Below are 20,824 nucleotides of genomic sequence, written 5' to 3'. Positions count from 1 at the left end.
CCTGGGTGTTCATTGGAAGGACTAATGCTGAAGCTGAAACTCCAATACTTTGGCCACCTCATGTGAAGAGTTGACTCACTGGAAAAGACCCTGATGCTGGGAGGGATTGGGGGCAGGAGGAGAAGGGGATGACAGAGGATGAGATGGCTGGATGGCATCACCAACTCAATGGACATGAATTTCGGTAAACTCCAGAAGATGGTGATGGACAGGAAGGCCTGGCGTGCTGTGATTCATGGGGTCGCAAAGAGTCGGACACGACTGAGATGCTGAACTGAACTGATGATCCTATAAAGTTCACCTGTGGAGTCCAGGTTTAAGAAGTCTGTTCTAAGGGCTCCCGTTGTTCTAGTCTATGATTTGATTTCTTGGTTCAGAATTGAATGTATTTTGCTTTTTAAAATCAGTACATAAAGGCATTATCACAGAAATGTCACTTTTTGTATGTAGCCACTAGATGGCACTAGACTCTCATTCTTTTATAGAAGGTGCCGCTTCATAGGAATCTGATAGCTGCCTGATATGAGTTTTTATAAAAATGCCAGGCAGTGCTTTTCATATTGAATTCGACTAGTCAGACCCTACAAATCAATGAGAGGAATTAGAAAAATATATTGTCCTAAAACAGACAAGCCTTTTTTAAAAAGCATGCATGCTTCTCTTACTAGTTAAATGCATAAGCCCTGAAACGGTTTTTAGTAATGACTCTAATGAATTTTTTCTTCCAGTATACAAAGAAAGCCAGATAACATTATCATTCCCAGAAAAGGATGCATAAAGTCTGAGAAACTCCTAGTAGTATAGAATCTATGTTTTCTTTCTTACTATTCAGTTGTTCTGATCTGCTGTAGAGGTAAAACAAAAGAATGCAATGAGTATCTGGATCCTCATCACTCAAGAAAACGAATTATTAAAATAGCTATGCCTCCCATTGTACCACGGTAAACTTAATGTTTTATAGTGAAAGTTGCTCAGTCATGTCCGACTCTTTGCGACCCTATGGACTACACAGTCCATGGAATTCTCCAGGCCAGAATACTGGAGTAGCTAACCCTTCCCTTCTCCAGGGGGTCTTCCCAACCTAGGGATCAAACCCAGGTCTCCCACATTGCAGGCAGATTCTTTACCAGCTGAGCCACAAGGGAAGCTCAAGAATACTGGAGTGGGTGGCCTGTCCCTTCTCCAGAGGATTTTCCCAACCCAGGAATCGAACTGGGCTCTCCTGCATTGCAGGTGGATTTTTACCAACTGAGTTATCAGGGACGTGCACATATACATAAATAATTTATTTTTTAGCGACTTATACTGTTACTCATCTTCTAGCTGAAACTCTGGATTTTCATTTTCTTTTTAAAAAAAGTGTGCATATGTTTTGTGTCTGCTGCTTTTACAGAATATATTTTCATTCTAAGCTTAATATTCACAAAGCAAAATTTCAAATGACTTCAGCCTTCATATTTTAAACAGAACCATTATTTGCTTTTAGCCCCAAACCTTTGCATTGATGATATTTAACATGTGGATGGATCAAGGCTAGTTTGCCTTCCTAACAGCCAAGCCTGAAAGCCTCAGCCTGCCACCGAGAGGGTCACAGGCAATGGCTTACTTGGGGTCCCCTGGTTCCGCAGGAACTGCCTCTGGTTCTTTCTCTGGCTCCTGCTGGCCCGATACCCGGACTCGCCACAACTGCACTCTTTGTCCTTGTCCTGGAAGCCACGAAAGAGGGGCCGCGTGCTCTGTCGGACGGCGAGCAGGTCACCAGAGCCCTTGCACTTGTGAATTCGAAGCTTGCCAGACGTGTCCTCGACGCACTGCCACTTCTGCAAGAGCCAACGTGAGAGCCAGTTACACACCACATCAGGTGTTTCTGATTAAGGACTGCTGCTTTTGTTTTTAGAACCCTGGCAACACCGTTAAAAAGAGCGCATGAAAAAAGGCCAGCTTTCAGGTGACCCTGGAATAAGTTGACTCCTGTTCTCTTAGTTATTTCCTTCACTGCAGGCGAATACAGATGACCACGAAATCACAGGAAATCAGAACTACCTCAATGACACCAGAGCCAAGAATTGATACATAAATCCTCAGCATCCAGACTAAACAGAGTCTTGAATGAAACATGGAAAAGCCCTTACTTAACTCAGCAAGCCACAGAGCACAGCTGTTAGGGCTGTTTTCACCAGACCCGTCTTTTTTCTGGAGAAAACAAACTTGGCTGCTTTGTTCTCTGCCCTTGAGTTTCTAATTCGAGGCCAGTAAGACTGGCATATGAGGAAGACAGAAATGAATTTAACCTGAGTCTATCGTGGGGGCGAGCCAAATTTCATACACGCCAGACAAGAACATTTGCTTCTCTGGTAGCTCAGGCGGTCAAGAATCTGCCTGCAATGGAGGAGACTTGGGTTCGATCCCTGCATAGGAAGATCCCCTGGAGAAGGGAATGCAACCCACTCCAGTATTTTTGCCTGGGAAATCCCATGGACAGAGGAGCCTGGCAGGCTACAGTCCATGAGGTGGCAAAGAGTGGGACACGACTGAGCGACTAACATGCGCACACACACACACGTGAGCAGATGAACCGGGCTTCCTCTGTGACTTTTCTTATCCTTCTACAAACAGTGCACACTCGGCTGGACAAGCTGCTCCCTAGAGAGGCAGGGTTCACCTCCTCAATAGACACGCGTGGGGAGCTGCTACTGGGTTTTTAAAAATTAATTTATTTTAATTGGAGACTAATTACTTTGCAATATCGTGGTGGTTTTGGCCATAGACTGACATGAATCGGCCATGGGTGCACACGTGTCCCCCATCCTGAACTCCTTTCCCTCCTCCCTCCCCACCCTGTCCTCTGGGTTGTCTCAGGGCACCAGTTTTGAATGCCCTGCTTCATGCATCGAACTTGCACTGGTCATCTATTTTACATATGGTAATATACGCTTGAACGCTATTCTCCCAAATCATCCCACCCTTGCCTCTCCCACACAGCCCCAAAGTCTGTTCTTTACATCTGTGTCTCTTTTGCTGCTTTGCATACAGGGTCATTGTTACCGTCTTTCTAAATTCCATATATATGTGTTAATATACTCTATTGGTGTATCTCTTTCTGACTTACTTCACTCTGAATAATAGGCTCCAGCTTCATCCACCTCATTAGAACTCACTCAAATGCATTCCTTTTTATAGCTGACTTATATTCCATTGTGTATATGTACCACAACTTCCTTATCCATTCGTTTGCCGATGGACATCTAGGCTGCCTGCATGTCCTGGCTATTGTAGACAGTGCTGCGATGAACATTGGGGTACACGTGTCTCTTGCAGTTCTGGTTTCCTAGGTGTGTATGCCCAGCAGTGGGGCTGCTGGGTCATAAGGCAGTTCTATTTCCAGTTTCTTCAGGACTCTCCACACTGTTCTCCATAGTGGCTGTACCAGTTTGTATTCCCACCAACAGTGTAAGAGGGTTCCCTTGGCACTAGGTTTTCTCATTTGAGCTTTCTATTAAGATAGCTACAGAGGTGGGACCTCCCCAGCGGTCTAGGGGTTAAGACTCCATGCTTCCAATGCAGGGGACGTGGGTTTGATCTCCAGTGGGGGAACTAAGATTCTGCATGCTGCACAGAGAGGCCAAATATATATATATATATGGCTACAGAAGTTTTGGCTTAACTCTGGATGAATATGACACAGCATAGCATCTCAGTGCCCCCTCCCCATTTTATGGGTTTCAAACCTGGCTGAAATAATAGCTCTTTGCCTGGGGGTTATTTCATGGGATCCTCTATAACTGACTTAAAGATCTGATAATCTTCCTATTTTCCCTTTTCTCTCCCTAAAACATTAATCTGGCAAATGGGGAGAATAATGACATTCATTGTAAGCTGATCATGGTTGTTACAACATGGTACAATATAGACTTATCAAACTTTTGTGTTTTTTTCCCCACATCCATATATGAGTATCACCTGTGTACAATTTTTTTTTGATACTTTTTTTCTTTTAAGTGAAGAGTTAGTTGCTCAGTCACATCTGACTCTTTGCTACCCTATGGACCGTAGCCCACCAGGCTCCTCTGTCCCTGGAATTCTCTAAACAAGAATGCTGGAGTGGGTAGCCATTCCCTTCTCTAGGGAAATCTTCCCAGCCCAGGGATTCAACCTGGGTCTAAAGAGTCAGACATGACTGAAGTGACTGAGCATGCACTCCTGTACTGAAGGTAGGTTCTTTACCATCTGAGCCACCAAGGAAGCCCCCCACTTTTTTTAAAATGGGTATATTTCTAAACTGTGGCCAAAACCATAATTCTTGTAAAATTATGTGTTTGTTGTGCCAGTTTTATATTTTCAAATATACATGAAAATAAATGAAAAAATGATTAGATAAAAGATGTTTTTTCAGGCCTTCTGTGAAATGATCTCATGTATCCCCTTGTTACACCTGTATCTTGGAGGACTATTTTGATGCAAGGTAAAGTTTGGCCCTGACATTAGTGTACAGAATGGTGTGCAACCCTTCACAGTGGACCATCATGCTGAGCCACAGTTTGTTTTCTCTTAATGGAGTCACATGCTTCCCCAGGTGGCACTAGCGATGAAGAATCAGCCAGCCAGTGCAGGAGATAGAAGAGATGCAGGTTCGATCCCTCGGTCAGGAAGACCCCCTGGAGAAGGGAATGGCAACCCACTCCAGTGTTCTCACCTGTAAAATCCCATGGACAGTGGAGCCTGGCGGGCTACAGTCCAGAGGGTCGCAAAGAGTCGGACACAACTGAGCGACCTCCAGTAGCTGTTGGATGGTCACAGCAGCCTTTGCGCTTCTACCTGTGCGTGCTAAATCCTTCAGTCGTGTTTGACTGTTTGTAGCCCGCCAAGCTCCTCTGTTCATGGGACTCTCCAGGCAAGCACAGCGGAGTGAGTTGCCATGTCCTCTTCCAGGGGACCTTCCCAACCCAGGGATGGAACGAGTTTTTGTCTCCTGCACTGGCAGGCGAGTTCTTTATCACTAGTGCCACCTGGGAAGCCCTATCATAGAGCTCCCAAATCCCTGCCATCTAGAATGGTGTTCTATAATTTCACTTTAGCCCCTATACACTCTGTGCTGTTGAATTAAATTATTTCAAGACACACCAGGTAACAACCTTCTTTAGTGGTTTGGCCAGAATGCTTTGAATGTAATTCTCTATCCAGAGAAGCAGGAGCTCAAGAGACAAGACAAGTAACTACCTATTTACAAAACCAAGAAAAGGCAAGAAGTCAAGAATAGTCTAAGGACTAACCAAATTAGAGATGATTTAACTCAAATCAAACAAAAAAAACGCAAACATGAATTCAAATTGATAAGGCACATGGGAGTTATGAATACATCTGATCAGTGGTTCTCACCTTGGCTGGACATTGGGATTTTTCCAAAGCTTCCCTGGTGATTGTAATGTGAAGCTGGGTTAAGGACCACTGCTTTAGATTCACAACTGGTTACTGGACCTCTTTGCAGCAGGATCCCACAGGAGGGCAAAGGTATACTTTTAGGTCTAAGGAGCTCAGATGGATGGCCTTTGAGAGGGATGTGCATATTTTTGAGTGTGAAGAAATGTACTGGTGTGACTTGGCTAGAAAATGGCTCCAGTAGAATAGATGGACACTCCCAGCTCATCTTCAATGGCAGAACTATGTGCTTTATGAGTAACCAGTTATCCTCACTCTCTCCTAACCCCAACCCTTTGTTGTTGTTCAGTCACTAAGTCGTGTCTGACTCGTTGTGACCCCATGGGCTGTAGCCTGCCATTCTCTTCTGTCCATGGGATTTCCCAGGCAAGAATGCTGGACTGGGTAGCCATTTCCTTCTCCAGGGGATCTTCCCGACCCAGGGATCGAATGCAATTCTTCTGCATTGGCAGGTGGATTCTTTACCACTGGGTCACCAGGGAAGCCAACCCTAACACCTACCCTAACCCTAACCAGAACAGTTAGTTGATAAATGACAGACAATCTTCACACATTCTTAGCTGAAAACTGCATGGAGCTGGTGCTATGCAGTTTTTTTTTTTTTTTTTTTTAACATGGAGATCAGTGCTTTCTAAGCTTGGGTTTGTGTATTGCACTCTTAGATAAGGCCAATTAGCTTGAGGAGGTGCCAGGAAATTCTCAGAAGAGTTCTTGGAGGGCTTCTCTTGGTGGTCTAGGGGTTAAGAATCCTCCTGCCAATGCAGGGGAGGTGGCTTTGAGCCCTGGTGTGGGAAGTTTCCACATGCCCAGGAGCAACTAAGCCCTTCAACCACAATTACTGAGCCCATGATCCTAGAGCCTGTGCTCCACAACAAGAGAAGCTACCATAATGAGAAGCCTGTGCACCACAATGAGGAGTAGCCTCGCTCTCTTCAACTGGAGAAAGCCCATATGCAGTAACAAAGACCTTGTGCAAAAATAAAAAAATAAAATTCTTGCTCATGAAAAGTGTCTAAAACAAATAATATTTCATAGCTCCAGAATGTGTGGGACTCAGTGGTGCTTGAGTATTTACGTCATATATCTGTCTTAAATCCAAGTGGTTTAAGACACATCCACCCACCTGAAATGCTACCTCATCCATTCAAAAACCAAGTGTTGATTACTTAATGTTTGTAGTAGCAAAAGAAGACATCAGTGGATTCAACTCACAGCCAAGCAGAAACTTAATTTAAAAAATGCTCTATTTTTTATCAGACAGGAAAATGTGGCTCTCTTTATTCTTGACAAAATGATGGCTTTACGTCTTTCTGTGTTTCAGTTTATATCAACTTCACTGCAAACAGTAATTTGTAAAACACAACTGTACTGAAAACCTTCCTTAGTTTTAAAACCACAGTGCATTAAAATTTTTCTTTTTTTGCCCTGGAAGAGCTGAGGGGACAAGTAGATTCCCGTAGAACACAAAAATATAGGCAAAATTTTTAGTGACTTATCCTATTTGGATTACAACCTGCATTTTCCCATTAGCCAAATTCCTTGTTGATTTCCAATGGGACAGAAATGAACAAAAAGTGTGTTTCTTTCCTGAAGAGTTGAATTTAACCTCATCTAAGGTCTAGCATGGTCATTGGCACAGATGACATATCATATAAAATCAAACATACATACATACATGCAGGCACATATATATACATGCGCATATACATATACCCCCAAACACTACCTATATATACTTTCTTGTATAATACAGGAGTCATTGGCAAAAATGCCAATTATTTCCTGTACCACGGACTCTCTGAACAAGTCATAGACCCTATTAGATAGAGTAATTAGCTAAAGGCTTTGAAAATCTCCTTAGTGGCAAGCATACTAGGAATTTTAATGAAATGTAATTACCACACATGGGCCACAGTCATTTTAGTGTTCTATATCATGACAATTTTTATGGCTGAGCAATAAAACCTGGAAATAGCAGCAACTCAAATGGTCATCTTACTTGGAGAGTTTATAGATGGAGGTGGAGAAAGAATTTTTAAAGGAATAGCTCTGAAACCTGCTGCAGGTCATTTACATGCTCCTGGAAATGAGATGGTTTTCCACTGTAGAAGAGTTGCTGGAATCAGATGGGAGCCTGAGATCAGGTAAGGCTAATGGGACCTGAAGTAAGTGCCCCTCCCGAAATACAGATGTCACACTGCCTTGCTTTTATCTAAGCTCTTGGACTTTTTTGGGAACTCGGTTAATGGCCAAATCCAGTTTTCTCCATCTTCTCCAACCACTTACTCCTGCAAATTCCTTTCCTGCTTTCTGGGACAACATCAATTCAACCCTCCTCCTCCCTCTCCGATGTCTTAGTCTGTGTTGATAATACACTCATTCCACAAATACTTCCGCACATCTACCATGCGCAAGGTGCTCGATAAAACTATTTCAACAATTCCAAAGTTATTATTATTTCATGTGAGCCTTTCCAACTATGCTGAAACTTGGGATGAAGGGGATGGACCAAGTCTCATGCATGAATCATTCCCTGAGTTTAACTCAGCATTTAATCACCCTGTTTAGTAACTGTGTCTAAGTGTTTTGGATAGATTATATTGGGTTGACCAAAAATCTTATGGAAAAAAGTGAATTAACTTTTTGCTAAGCCAATATATAACTAAAGGTAAGTCACACCTGAGGAAGAAGAGAAGGTTGGCTCTTTTGGTTCAAAGAGTCATGTGTGCAGCTGTTTGGGTGGAATCCAATCTAAGGGGAGATGTCACATTATCATCACCTATTAAACTCTTACTTGATACCAGGTACTGGTCTAGGGTGTTTTATATAAAAATTTATTCATTTAATTTCCACAGTAACCTAAAGTGCTATGCTGTGCTTAGTCTCATCCAACTTTTTGCGATCCCATGGACTGTAGCCCACCAGGCTGCTTTGTCCATGGGGAGTCTCCAGGCTAGAATACTGGAGTGGTTTGCCATACCAGGGGATCTTCCAGGGGATCTTCCTGACTCAGGGATCAAACCCAGGTTTTCCACTTTGCACGCAGATTCTTTATCATCTGAGTCACCAGGGAAGCCCAAGAATACTGGAGTGGGTAGCCTATTCCTCTTCCAGGGGATCTTCCTAACCCAGGAATTGAACCATGGTCTCCTGCATTGCAAGCAGATTCTTTACCAGCTGAGCTACCTGGGAAGCCCAACCTAAAGTACTACCATAATTCATTTATTAGAGTAGGACTTTGTAGCACTGAATATCACCTATCTTCTGCCTGGGACCTGGGAGTGGCATTTCATATGCATATTGATGTGGCTGAGTGGAAAAATCTGGACTTTCAAGCTAGAAAAGCCCGATTTGAATATATTAAATTTATCACATTGCTATAGGATGGGCACCATCTAAATTTTTATAGGGTCATAAGCAGTAGAGGTAACTCATAGGAAGAACTCAGCAAAGGTAGTTGCTATTATTATTATTATTTTTACACACACACACTCTATTATTTACAGAAATTTACCTAATGGAAGCTTTATGAGAGGTAGTCATTTTTAACAGGGATAAGTATTGGGTTAGGGATCTGAGAACCTCAATTTTAATTTTCTTTTGCTGCTAACTCTACGGCCTAGAGCAAACTGCAGCATCTCTTTGTTCTTCCAGATTCTACAGCTGGTAAAATAACACTTATTCCTCCTGGCTTCAAGGATCTGTCATGAGAATACATTGTTGACCATTTTTGGAGTTCTGAAGAAAAGATGCACTACAGGAATCTGAGGCAGAACTATTATAACTGACCTTTAACAATGCCTACCCAGTCCTTGGGCAAGTCTCTGTTCCCTGGTTGTAAGCTGTCTTAAACATAGTAATTAGTGTTTAGTGGGAAGGTTGCAAGCTTCAAATCACACGGATCTTGTTTTGAACACAGACTTGTCACCCTTCTAACTGTGCAAATTTGGTCAAGTAACTATCCCATTTAAACCTCATATTTACAATGGGCATAATATCTATTTTTGGAAGAGTTTTCAGGTGAAAAAATGTCCCATGTAAAATGCTTAGGACAGTGACTTCCCTGGCAGCTCAGCGGCTATCTTGCACTTCCAGTGCAAGAGGTGTGAGTTCAATCCCTGGTGGGAGAACTATTAATAAGATGCCATGCGCCATGAGTTGTGACCAAAAAAAAAAAAATGTTTAGCATAGTATTAGATGATGATAGAACTCTGGTTACTTCCCTTTCCTGAAGTAACCACTTGAGGATCATTATAGTTTCTACATTTTTTTTTTTACTTTATTTTACTTTACAATACTGTATTGGTTTTGCCATACATTGACATGAATCCACCACGGGTGTACATGCGTTCCCAAACATGAACCCCCCTCCCACCTCCCTCCCCATAACATCTCTCTGGGTCATCACTGTGCACCAGCCCCAAGCATGCTGTATCCTGCGTCGGACATAGACTGGCGATTCGATTCTAACATCATAGTATACATGTTACAATGCCATTCTCCTAAATCATCCCACCCTCTCCCTCTCCCTCTGAGTCCAAAAGTCCGTTATACACATCTGTGTGTTTTTTGTACATTTTGGATTGTATGTATTTCTCAGATTGATTAAGAATGCCCTGTAAACTTATTCAGTAAGTGTTGTCTTACTAAGTATTTAGTAAGACACTTGGTCGTATCTGACTCTGCAATGCCATGGACTGTAGCCTCTGTCCATGGGATTTTCCAGGCAAGAGTACTGGGGTGGATTGCCATTCCCTTCTCCAGGGGATCTTCCTGACCCAGGGATTGAACCCGGGTCTCCCGAAATGCAAGCAGATTCTTTACCATCTGAGCCACCAGGGATGAGTATAAATAATCTTATTTATACCACTTATACCCATTTTCATGAGTAAGAAAAAAAAAATTGGTGACAACTTTTTCGAAGGTATACTGCAATGAAAGCTTAATTTTATACACATATATGCACATGCATTAGTTCTCTGTTATCATACTTCCTATTACATGGATTTGGCTCTAATGCAGGTCAGATTATATTCTCTGAGATGTAACAATGATATAGTAATTTTCTAATAACCTGGTTATCTGTTAATCCAGTGCCGACATCATGGGAAGCAGTTACCTGCATGAGCACATGTGTTTAGAATTTTCACCTGGGGTTATTGCTGTTCAGTTGCTAAGTTGTGTCTGACTCTTTGTGACCCCATGAACTGCAGGACACCAGGCTTCCCTGTTCTTCACTATCTTCTTGAGTTTGCTCAAACTCATGTAGGATGAATGTAGGCAAATGGGTAAAAGTGGTCAAAATATACAAATTTACAGTTATAAAATAACCCCCTGAGGGTGTAATGTATAGCATGGTAACTACAGTTAATAACAGCCTAGTACATATTTGAAAGTTGCTAAGAGAGTACATTTAACAGGTTCTCAGTACAAGAAAAACAAATTTTAACCATGGGGTGATGGATGGTAACTAGACTAATTGTGGTGATAACTTTACAATATATACAAATATTGAATCATTAAATTGTACACCTGATACTAATACAATGGTATATGTCAATTATACTTGAATTAAAAAAAGAATTTTCATCTCAACACTGAGGAATATGGCCATATAAACATCCTTGTTCAAATTGCTACTAGCTCAAGTTATTTTCAGACTTTCTCATAAACATGAAATAGAGTTATTTGTGCTGAAGATATTTATCTCCTGCTTTCTCTGAGATGGGGTGAAACAGGATGGGGCAGGGGTTGGAGGTGGGAGGGAAAATCAGAAAAAAGAGAAAGTGTTTCCTCCTTTAGATTTTAATGTGAATAACCATTTATAAAAGTCACTGTTGGAATGCTGGAAGAAGTATGGTTCTTGCAAATGAGGGAAAACAAAATTGGTGAACTGACCCTGGCTAACAATCAATAGCTAGTATTTGTTGAGTGCTTGCTACGTGCTAGGGACTCCTGCAGATACATTTAACTCCTACAGTCTTTTGCAGCAACCCCTGGAGGCAAGTACTATTTTATGCCCATGTCACAGATGAAGAAACTGAGGCAGAGTTAGGTTAAGTAAAGGGCCTGCAGTCACATACGAAGCGAACAGCTTGGATACAATCCTGGTTGATGAGGACACCGAGACAAAAGGGGAGTGGTTTGGGGCAGAGTGTGAGGCTGCCGATAGGTTGAGGGAATGACACTTGGGAAGGCAGAGGTGACAACTAACATGCAGGAGAGAATGTTATGCTCGAGACACACAAACACTATTATGCATGAAACAGACAACTAATGAGAATCTGAAAAGACCCTGATGCTGGGAAAGATTGAAGGCAGGAGGAGAAGGGAACAGAGGGTGAGATGGTTGGATGGCATCACTGACTCGGTGGACATGAGTTTGAGCAAGCTCCGGGAGATGGTGAAGGACAGGGAAGCCTGGAGTGCTGCAGTCCATGGGGTCACAAAGGGCTGGACACGACTCAGCAACTGAACAACAACGTAGCTGATTCACTTTGCTGAACAGCAGAAACTAACACAACATTGTAAAGCAACTATATTCCAATAAAACTTAGTAAGAAAAAGGAGAAACAGAGAGACAGAGGGAAGAGGGGAACCCGACCAGGGTGGGCACAGTGGGAAATGAGAGAGTATGAATTAAATAAGCTGGGATCACATGCAGTTGATGGGAAAAGCGTACGTCCTCAACGTTTGTTTCTGAGTTGTCTGGAGCATTACTAAAGATGGTTTAACATTTAACCCTGCGATTTGTGTTCTGAAAAATGCAAAGAAGCCAAGCACCTAGGGACATGCCCAGCCATTCAGCCTCATCCTTCAGTGTAGGCTGAAGCACGCAGGAGACTAGCCTTCCATACTGAGGTTAGTTGAGACTCTCCCTGTTGAGACGAGAGTTGCGCCAGAGGCTGGCATCTGGAGGCTCCGTATTTCTGGCTGATTTCTCTGGAGCCCAGAGAGCCAGGGCAAGGGGAGGTGGGGAGGGGATGGCTACAAGCCATGCTGTGATCTTCACCAGGGCTCAGCGGGTTTCTGGAAACAGGCGGTCCATTTCTGGCACACTAACAATTCTAGCCAGACCTTCCTGGCAAATGCCTTTTTATTCCTGCTCTGCAGCTGGTCACAAAGGGTCAGAAGGACCTCTGGTCAGAGGGATAATTTTTGGATGACAGCATAGATCCTGGCACTAAACCAGGTTACACTCAACAGGCTACATTTTAATTTTCTTTGCCTGATGCTGAGGTCTTTTCAGAATCTTAACAGATCTTTGATTTTGTATTGATACAACAGTAGAAAGGCAAATTAAATTACAAAGATGCTGGAATTCAATGATTTAACAAAAGGACATGCCATTTGCTGTATAAAAAGAAAACAAGTTGCTTTTTTCCTCTTAAAGGACAAAGAATATATGTATAAAATGTACTTCAAAATGGAATGCCCAGGGAACTTCTCTTTTATGTAACTCCTATTTAAGAAATCAATATCTATACCTAGAAGAGGAACAAAAAATGACCACCCTCCTCCAGCATGACTGGTTTTCATTCTTGGCTGGTCAAAGGAATCACCCAGGAGCTTGAAAAAACAAAACAAAACACTGCCACCTGGGCCCCATCCTCAGGGATTCTGAATTAATGTGTCTGGGTTGAGATTCGAACATGAGCATTTCCATTTCCAAAGCTGCTTAAGTGATTCTAATCTGAGGTCATGGTTGAGAGGTGCTACCCTAGATGCCGTGAGGGATTCATGGAGGCAAATGCCACTGACAATTTCAAGCAGAAAATCTACTGTCTTACATTTTTGCAGAGGCAGGACGCTCTGGGGAAGAAAAGATTTGAACATGAAGTGAAGAGCCGCAGGTTTTGACATTGGGTTGGTGGCTTAAGTTCTCTGGATCTAAATTTCCTTATTAGGAAAAGGATACCATCCGATGAGAAGACTTCTAAGCCTATTTCCAACTTTGGCATTCTTAAGATTCTAGGTCTGTGGTTTGTAATGCTGTTAAAAAACACACATGCCTTGACCATCCCTGCAGACATGTTCATCTGCTTGGTCGGCGAGGCTGGACATCAGCATTTGCAAAAGCTCCTCAGGTGATACTGATGTGCAGAAGAACTGAGCATCACTGATCTATGTTCTCCATTGAACCAACTTCAGATGAAGTTGAGCTTGTGTACATGATTGTGTGCATGCGTGTGTGTGTGTGTGTGTGTGTATAATGTGTACATAAATATGCTTGGGGGTGTCATGCCAGCTGAGAGAGTGATGGGAACTCACACTCAGCCTTGTATTAATTCAGAAACATGGAAGTAATGCGAACACATATGTCCATGCTGTCTTAATTAGTCCCTGCTGGTTGTTTAGTTCACATGATGGAGAAGTGATGCCAAATGTCTGGGATTCTGGCCCAATTTTGTTCCCTATTGGCTTCATAGGAATGAAAACAACAGGTAAGATGGCCTGGAACAATAATAACGCCCAGCATCCAACACTCATACACTACTTTAAAGCTCACCTAGAACTTTACATACATCATGGCACTTTATCCTCCCAAGACACAGGTCAATTTTCTTTCCAGAGACAGAACATCCAAGACACAGGAGAAACTGTCTTCTGAAAGAACATACAACTGAAAGGGAGTGGATGCCAATATTCTGACCCAAACTTCTGAACTTCACATTGCTCTTTCTTTTATTTACTCCACTTCCTGAATCCACATTGACTGTACCAAACCATCCTTAGGAGACCAGATGTGGGGTCTGTTGGAGGAGTGGGGGGAAGGCACTATCTTTTTTGGGGATTAGCAGTGAAAAGAATCAGGCTAATGGTGCTGATTTTTTCTCTGCGCTCCATGGAGAGTCAAACCAAGGGTGTTCCCTTGGAAGGAAGGCAGCTAACCTTGGTGAGGGGAAGAAAAGCAGGGCACAGGCCAGGTGTAAAACCCATATCAAGGAAAGAAAACCTAAGCAAGTCAGTTCAGAGTTGGCTGTCATCTTGATCCTGAACAGTCTCATTATTCTGGACTTTTTCTTCCCTTCTAAAAGTCAATGATATAGTAAATAAAAAGATAATCTTCAGGGACTTCTCTAGTGGTTCAGTGGTTAAGAATCTGCCTTCCAATGCAGGGGACATGGGTTTGATCCCTGGTCAGGGAGCTAAGATCCTACAACCTCAGAGCGACAAAGCCTGCATGCCACAACTACTAAACCCTTGCACCACAACTGCAGAGTCCGTGGCCACAGAAAGATCCTGCCTGGCACAATGGAGATCTCATGTGTCGAAACTAAGATCATAAATAAATGATAATAAATGAAAATTTATCATTTTTTTTAAAAGGTAATCTTCAAAGTAGAGCCAAAAAGAAAGAGCAAAAAACCAACATACAAAGATTCTATAGAATGTAACCAAGCAATAACTGCCTTGAAGAGGCTCAAAAATTTCTCAAAGTTCTCAGCTTCTAAAGGCATGGTTTGCCACTACCTATAGAAAGAAATCACCATTGTGCCAAGTCTAATTCTTTGCCCATTAATTCAAGCACTTCTCAAAGAGTTCATTGCTAATGTTCTCTTATGTGAAAGTGAAAGTATTCGTCACTTTGCTGCTAAGTCACTTCAGTCGTGTTCGACTCTGTGTGACCCCATAGACGGCAGCCCACCAGGTTCCCCCGTCCTTGGGATTCTCCAGGCAAGAACACTGAAGTGGGTTGCCATTTCCTTCTCCAATGCATGAAAGTGAAAAGTGAAAGTGAAGTCACTCAGTCGTGTCCAACTCTTCATGACCCCATGGACTGCAGCCTACCAGGCTCCTCCGCCCATGGGATTTTCCAGGCAAGAATACTGGAGTGGGGCACCATTAGTCACTCAGTTGTGTCCCACTCTTTGCAAACCCATGGAACCTGCCAGGCTCCTCTGTCCATGGGATTCTTCAGGCAAGAATACTGGAGAGGGTTGCCATTTCCTTTTCCAGGGGATCGTTTTGACTCAGGGATTGAACCCAAGTCTCCTGCACTGCAGGCAGATTCTTTACCATCTGAGCCATGTGATAGAAACCAAATTTAGAGTGATTAACAAAATGAAACAACAGAGGAAAATTCCAGGGAGCCACACATGAAAGCATTTCATGGGGGCAAAACGCGTTTAGAAAACTATAAAAAAGCAAAGTGAAGTTTTTAACATAGTTGGCATTCAGCATGAGTGAAGAGCTGGGGCCAGTAATCTAGTTTATGCTGTGTTTGCCCTTGAGGACACAAATTAAAATTTCAGCATGAGCCATATAGAGAGGTTTGTAAAAGTGTATACTGAAAGGTAGGCCATGAACCTTATCTTCAAAGGGTTATAAGTCTCTCCACTTAGCTGAAATAGCAACCAGATCACTAATGTGCATGAGATATATTTAACACTGAACATTTCCACCTCCTGAATAGAAGTAAAATTAGTCTATTGAGGCTGCCTCATAAAAATCGTTTTAGAGCTACAAAACAATTCTGAGGTTTTAGTCATAATACTACTTGGAGCTTCCACAAGAAGGATTTGGAGACTTCAAATTAAAATATAATGAATAGGTCTAAGCTTCTCCACTAAACACTTGAAAATTAAGGCTTAGCAGAGTGCTATGAAGGCTTGGTTTTATCCCTTAATTCAATAGCCCTCCCTCCTCACCTTTTTCCACTTCAAAGGGATTCCTGTGTACGAAAAGACACAAGGAAATACAGAGCGGATGAGGGTCAAGTAGTTTATAATGAACATCTATTCAATATAGTTAGATGCCATATAAAAAGCGTATAAGAAACAAAGGCATTTTAATAATAACTGGGCTCCCCATTTTATGCGTCTGATACCTTGAACTGGTGTTGGCTAGTTGTGTGACTATCCAGAGGTCAGATTAAAAAAAAGAAAGAAAAGACAGAATTGAACTTCTCTTCCTCTTGTTAAAAATTTACCTGGAAGGCACAAAGTGGCCCGAGTTTTGGAATCAGACAATTTATGGATTCCCAGATTGTAAAATGAAAATGACTATGCCTCTCTAGACAAGGGTGATGATTAAACTGAGCTAATGTGTATAAAGCACTGCATACAGTGCCTTATAGACTGGGAGTTTGGGATTGACATGTACACACTGCTATGTATAAAATGTCTTTCCATAAAAAAATAAAAGATGTGTTAGGCTCAGAATATTAAAAAAGGCAAAAGCTCAATAAATGTTATTTTTCTTTCCCCCAATTCTGTTCTAAGTTACAATGACTTAGGCAGAAATTTAGTCCCTCTCATTGTGACATAGTGTATTTCTCCCAGCTAGCATAGATTTCAAGCAAGAGTGCTTAAATTAGTTTGTGTTCCTATGTTCTCAGTTTCCTTAAAAACAGGTCTGTGTAGTGGGAGACTTTAATACCCCACTCACACCTATGGATTAATCAACTAAACAGAAAACTAACATGGAAACACAAACTTTAAATGATACAATAGACCAGTTAGACCTAATTGATATCTATAGGACATTTCACCCCAAAACAATGAATTTCATCTTTTTCTCAAGTGCACTTGGAACCTTCTCCAGGATAGATCACATCTTAGGTCATAAATCTAGCCTTGGTAAATTAAAAAAAATTGAAATCATTCCAAGCATCTTTTCTGACCACAATGCAATAACATTAGATGTCAAATACAGGAGAAAAACTATTAAAAATTCCAACATATGGAGGCTGAACAACACACTGCTGAATAACCAACAAATGACAGAAGAAATCAAAACAGAAATCAAAATATGCATAGAAATGAATGAAAATGAAAACACAACAACCCAAAACCTATGGGACACTGTATAAGCAGTGCAAAGGGGAAGGTTCATAGCAATACAGGCTTACCTCAGGAAACAAGAAAAAAGTCAAATTAACCTAACTCTACACCTAAAGCAACTTGAAAAGGAAGAAATAAAGAACCCCAGGGTTAGCAGAAGGAAAGAAATCTTAAAAATTAGGGCAGAAATAAATGCAAAAGAAACAAAAGAGACCATAGCAAAAATCAACAAAGCCAAAAGCTGGTTCTTTGAGATGATAAATAAAATTGACAAACCATTAGCCAGACTCATCAAGAAGCAAAGAGAGAAAAATCAAATCAATAAAATTAGAAATGAAAATGGAGAGATCACAACAGACAACACAGAAATACAAAGGATCATAAGAGACTACTATCAGCAACTACATGCCAATAAAATGGACAACGTGGAAGAAATGGACAAATTCTTAGAAAAGTACAACTTTCCAAAACTGAACCAGGAAGAAATGGAAGCACGGAAATTGAAACTGTAATCAGAAATCTTCCAGCAAACAAAAGCCCAGGACCAGACAGCTTCACAACTGAATTCTACCAAAAATTTAGAGAAGAGCTAACACCTATCCTACTCAAAGTCTTTCAGAAAATTGTAGAGGAAGGTAAACTTCCAAACTCATTCTATAAGGCCACCATCACCCTAATACCAAAACCTGACAAAGATGCCACAAAAAAGAAAACTACAGGCCAATATCACTGATGAACATGGATGCAAAAATCCTTAACAAAATTCTAGCAATCCGAATCTAACAACATATTAAAAAAATCATACATCATGAACAAGTGGGCTTTATCCCAGGGATGCAAGGATTCTTCAATATCCGCAAATCAATCAATGTAATACACCACATTAACAAATTGAAAAATAAAAACCATGTGATTATCTCAATAGATGCAGAGAAAGCCTTTGACAAAATTCAGCATCCATTTATGATAAAAACCCTCCAGAAAGCAGGAATAGAGGGAACATACCTCAACATAATAAAAGCTATATATGACAAACCCACTTCAAACATTATCCTCAATGGTGAAAAATTGAAAGCATTTCCCCTAAAGTCAGAAACAAGACAAAGGTGCCCACTCTCACCACTACTATTCAACATAGTTTTGGAAGTTGTGGCCACAGCAATGAGAGCAGAAAAAGAAATAAAAGGAATCTAGATTGGAAAAGAAGTAAAACTCTCACTGTTTGCAGACGACATGATCCTCTACATAGAAAATCCTAAAGACTCCACCAGAAAATTACTAGAGCTAATCAATGAATATAGTAAAGTTGCAGGATATAAAATCAACACACACAGAAATCCCTTGCATTTCTATACACCAATGATGAGAAAACAGAAAGAGAATTAAGGAAACAATTTCATTCACCATTGGAACAAAAACAGTAAAATACTTAGGAATATATCTACCTAAAGAAACGAAAGACCTATATATAGAAAACTATAAAACAATAGTGAAAGAAATCAAAGAGGACACAAATAGATGGAGAAATATACAGTGTTCATGGATCAGAAGAATCAATACAGTGAAAATGAGTATGCTACCCAAAGCAATCTATAGATTCAATGCAATCCCTATCAAGCTACCAACGGTATTTTTCACAGACCTAGAACAAATAATTTCACAGTTTGTATGGAAATACAAAAACCTCAAATAGCCAAAACTTGAGAAAGAAGAATAGAACTGGAGGAATCAACCTGCCTGACTTCAGTCTCTACTAGAAAGCCACAGTCATCAAGACAGTATGGTACTGGCACAAGACAGAAATATAGATCAATGGAACAAAATAGAAGGCCCAGAGATAAATCCACACACCTAAGGGACATCTTATCTTTGACAAAGGAGGCAAGAATATACAATGGGGAAAAGACAATCTCTTTAACAAGTGGTGCTGGGAAAACTGGTCAACCACTTATAAAAGAATGAAACTAGAACATTTCCTAATACCATACACAAAAATAAACTCAAAATGGAGTAAAGATCTAAACGTAAGACAAGAAACTATAAAACTCATGGAGGAAAACATAGGCAAAACACTCTCTGACATAAATCACAACAGGATCCTCTATGACCCACCTCCCAGAATGTTGGAAATAAAAGCAAAAATAAACACATGGGACCTAATTAAAATTAAAATCTTTCACACAAGAAAGCAAACTATAAGCAAGGTGAAAAGACAGCCTTCAGAATGGGAAAAAATAATAGCAAATGAAGCAACTGACAAAGAATTAATCTCAAAAATATACAAGCAACTCCTGCAGCTCAATTCCAGAAAAATAAATGACCCAATCAAAAAATGGGCCAAAGAACTAAACAGACATTTCTCCAAAGAAGACATACAGATGGCTAACAAACACATGAAAAGATGCTCAACATCACTTATTATCAGAGAAATGCAAATCAAAACCACAATGACGTACCATTTCACGCCAGTCAGAATGGCTGCAATCCAAAAGTCTACAAGCAATAAATGCTGGAGAGGGTGTGGAGAAAAGGGAACCCTCTTACACGGTTGGTGGGAATGCAAACTAGTACAGCCACTATGGAGGACAGTGTGGAGATTCCTTAAAAACTGGAAATAGAACTGCCTTATGACCCAGCAATCCCAATGCTGGGCATACACACCGAGGAAACCAGAATTGAAAGAGACACGTGTACCCCAATGTTCATCACAGCACTGTTTATAATAGCCAGGACATGGAAGCAACCTATGTGTCCATCAGCAGATGAATGGATAAGAAAGCTGTGATACATATTCACAATGGAATATTACTCAGCCATTAAAAAGAATACATTTGAATCAGTTCTAATGAGGTGGAGGAAACTGGAGCCTATTACACAGAGTGAAATAAGTCAGAAAAAAAAAACCATCAATACAGTATACTAATGCATATATATGGAATTTAGAAAGATGGTAACAATAACCCTGTATGCGAGATAGCAAAAGAGACACAGATGTATAGAACAGTCTTCTGGACCCTGTGGGAGAGGGTGAGGGTGGGATGGTTTGGGAGAATGGCATTGAAACACGTATATTATCATATGTGAAATGAATCACCAGTCCAGGTTTGATGCATGATACAGGGTGCTTGGGGCTGGTGCACTGGGATGACCCAGAGGGATAGGAGGGGGAGGGAGGTGTGAGGGGGGTTCAGGATGGGAAACACGTGTACACCCATGGCAGATTCATGTCAATGTATGGCAAAACCAATACAATATTGTAAAGTAATTAGCCTCCAATTAAAATAAATAAATTTATATTTTTTAAAAAAGGAAAGGAAAAAAATACACAGAAATTGAAATATCCCACCACCCCCCCACACACACACACACAAAAAGCCAAAAAACAGATCTGTGTTAATTCACCACACGGTAATTTTTTAGTTGTTATTGGTAACAGTTGGTGTTCTGGGTAGCCCTGAGTTCTCTACTTAATATTCTATAAATGAAGACGAGTGAGTCAAATGAAATATTTGATGTCAGTAACTTTGTGAGCACAGGTAGAAACAATAAATAGAATAGAAATAGACAATAAAACAATAAATAGAATATGCTTTCCCTTTTCA

At 41.0% G+C, this 20,824-nt stretch overlaps 1 protein-coding gene across 8 annotated transcripts in view; it reads right to left on the bottom strand.

The window, feature by feature from the left end:
• SULF1 (sulfatase 1) overlaps window positions 1-20,824 on the bottom strand; it is a 191,653-nt gene that overhangs the window by 23,073 nt on the left and 147,756 nt on the right. For all 8 annotated transcript variants that reach the window (XM_060393763.1, XM_042254290.2, XM_060393761.1 and 5 more), the window contains one exon: window positions 1,607-1,820. In XM_060393763.1, the coding sequence (XP_060249746.1) occupies window positions 1,607-1,820 (214 nt within the window). The remainder of the gene's footprint in view (window positions 1-1,606; window positions 1,821-20,824) is intronic.

This window comes from Ovis aries, chromosome 9 (genome assembly GCF_016772045.2).
Source record: "Ovis aries strain OAR_USU_Benz2616 breed Rambouillet chromosome 9, ARS-UI_Ramb_v3.0, whole genome shotgun sequence".
In the NCBI taxonomy this organism is placed as follows: domain Eukaryota; kingdom Metazoa; phylum Chordata; class Mammalia; order Artiodactyla; family Bovidae; genus Ovis; species Ovis aries.
Note: the sequence above shows the minus strand (reverse complement) of the source record. Positions and strands in the feature narration are given on the sequence as shown.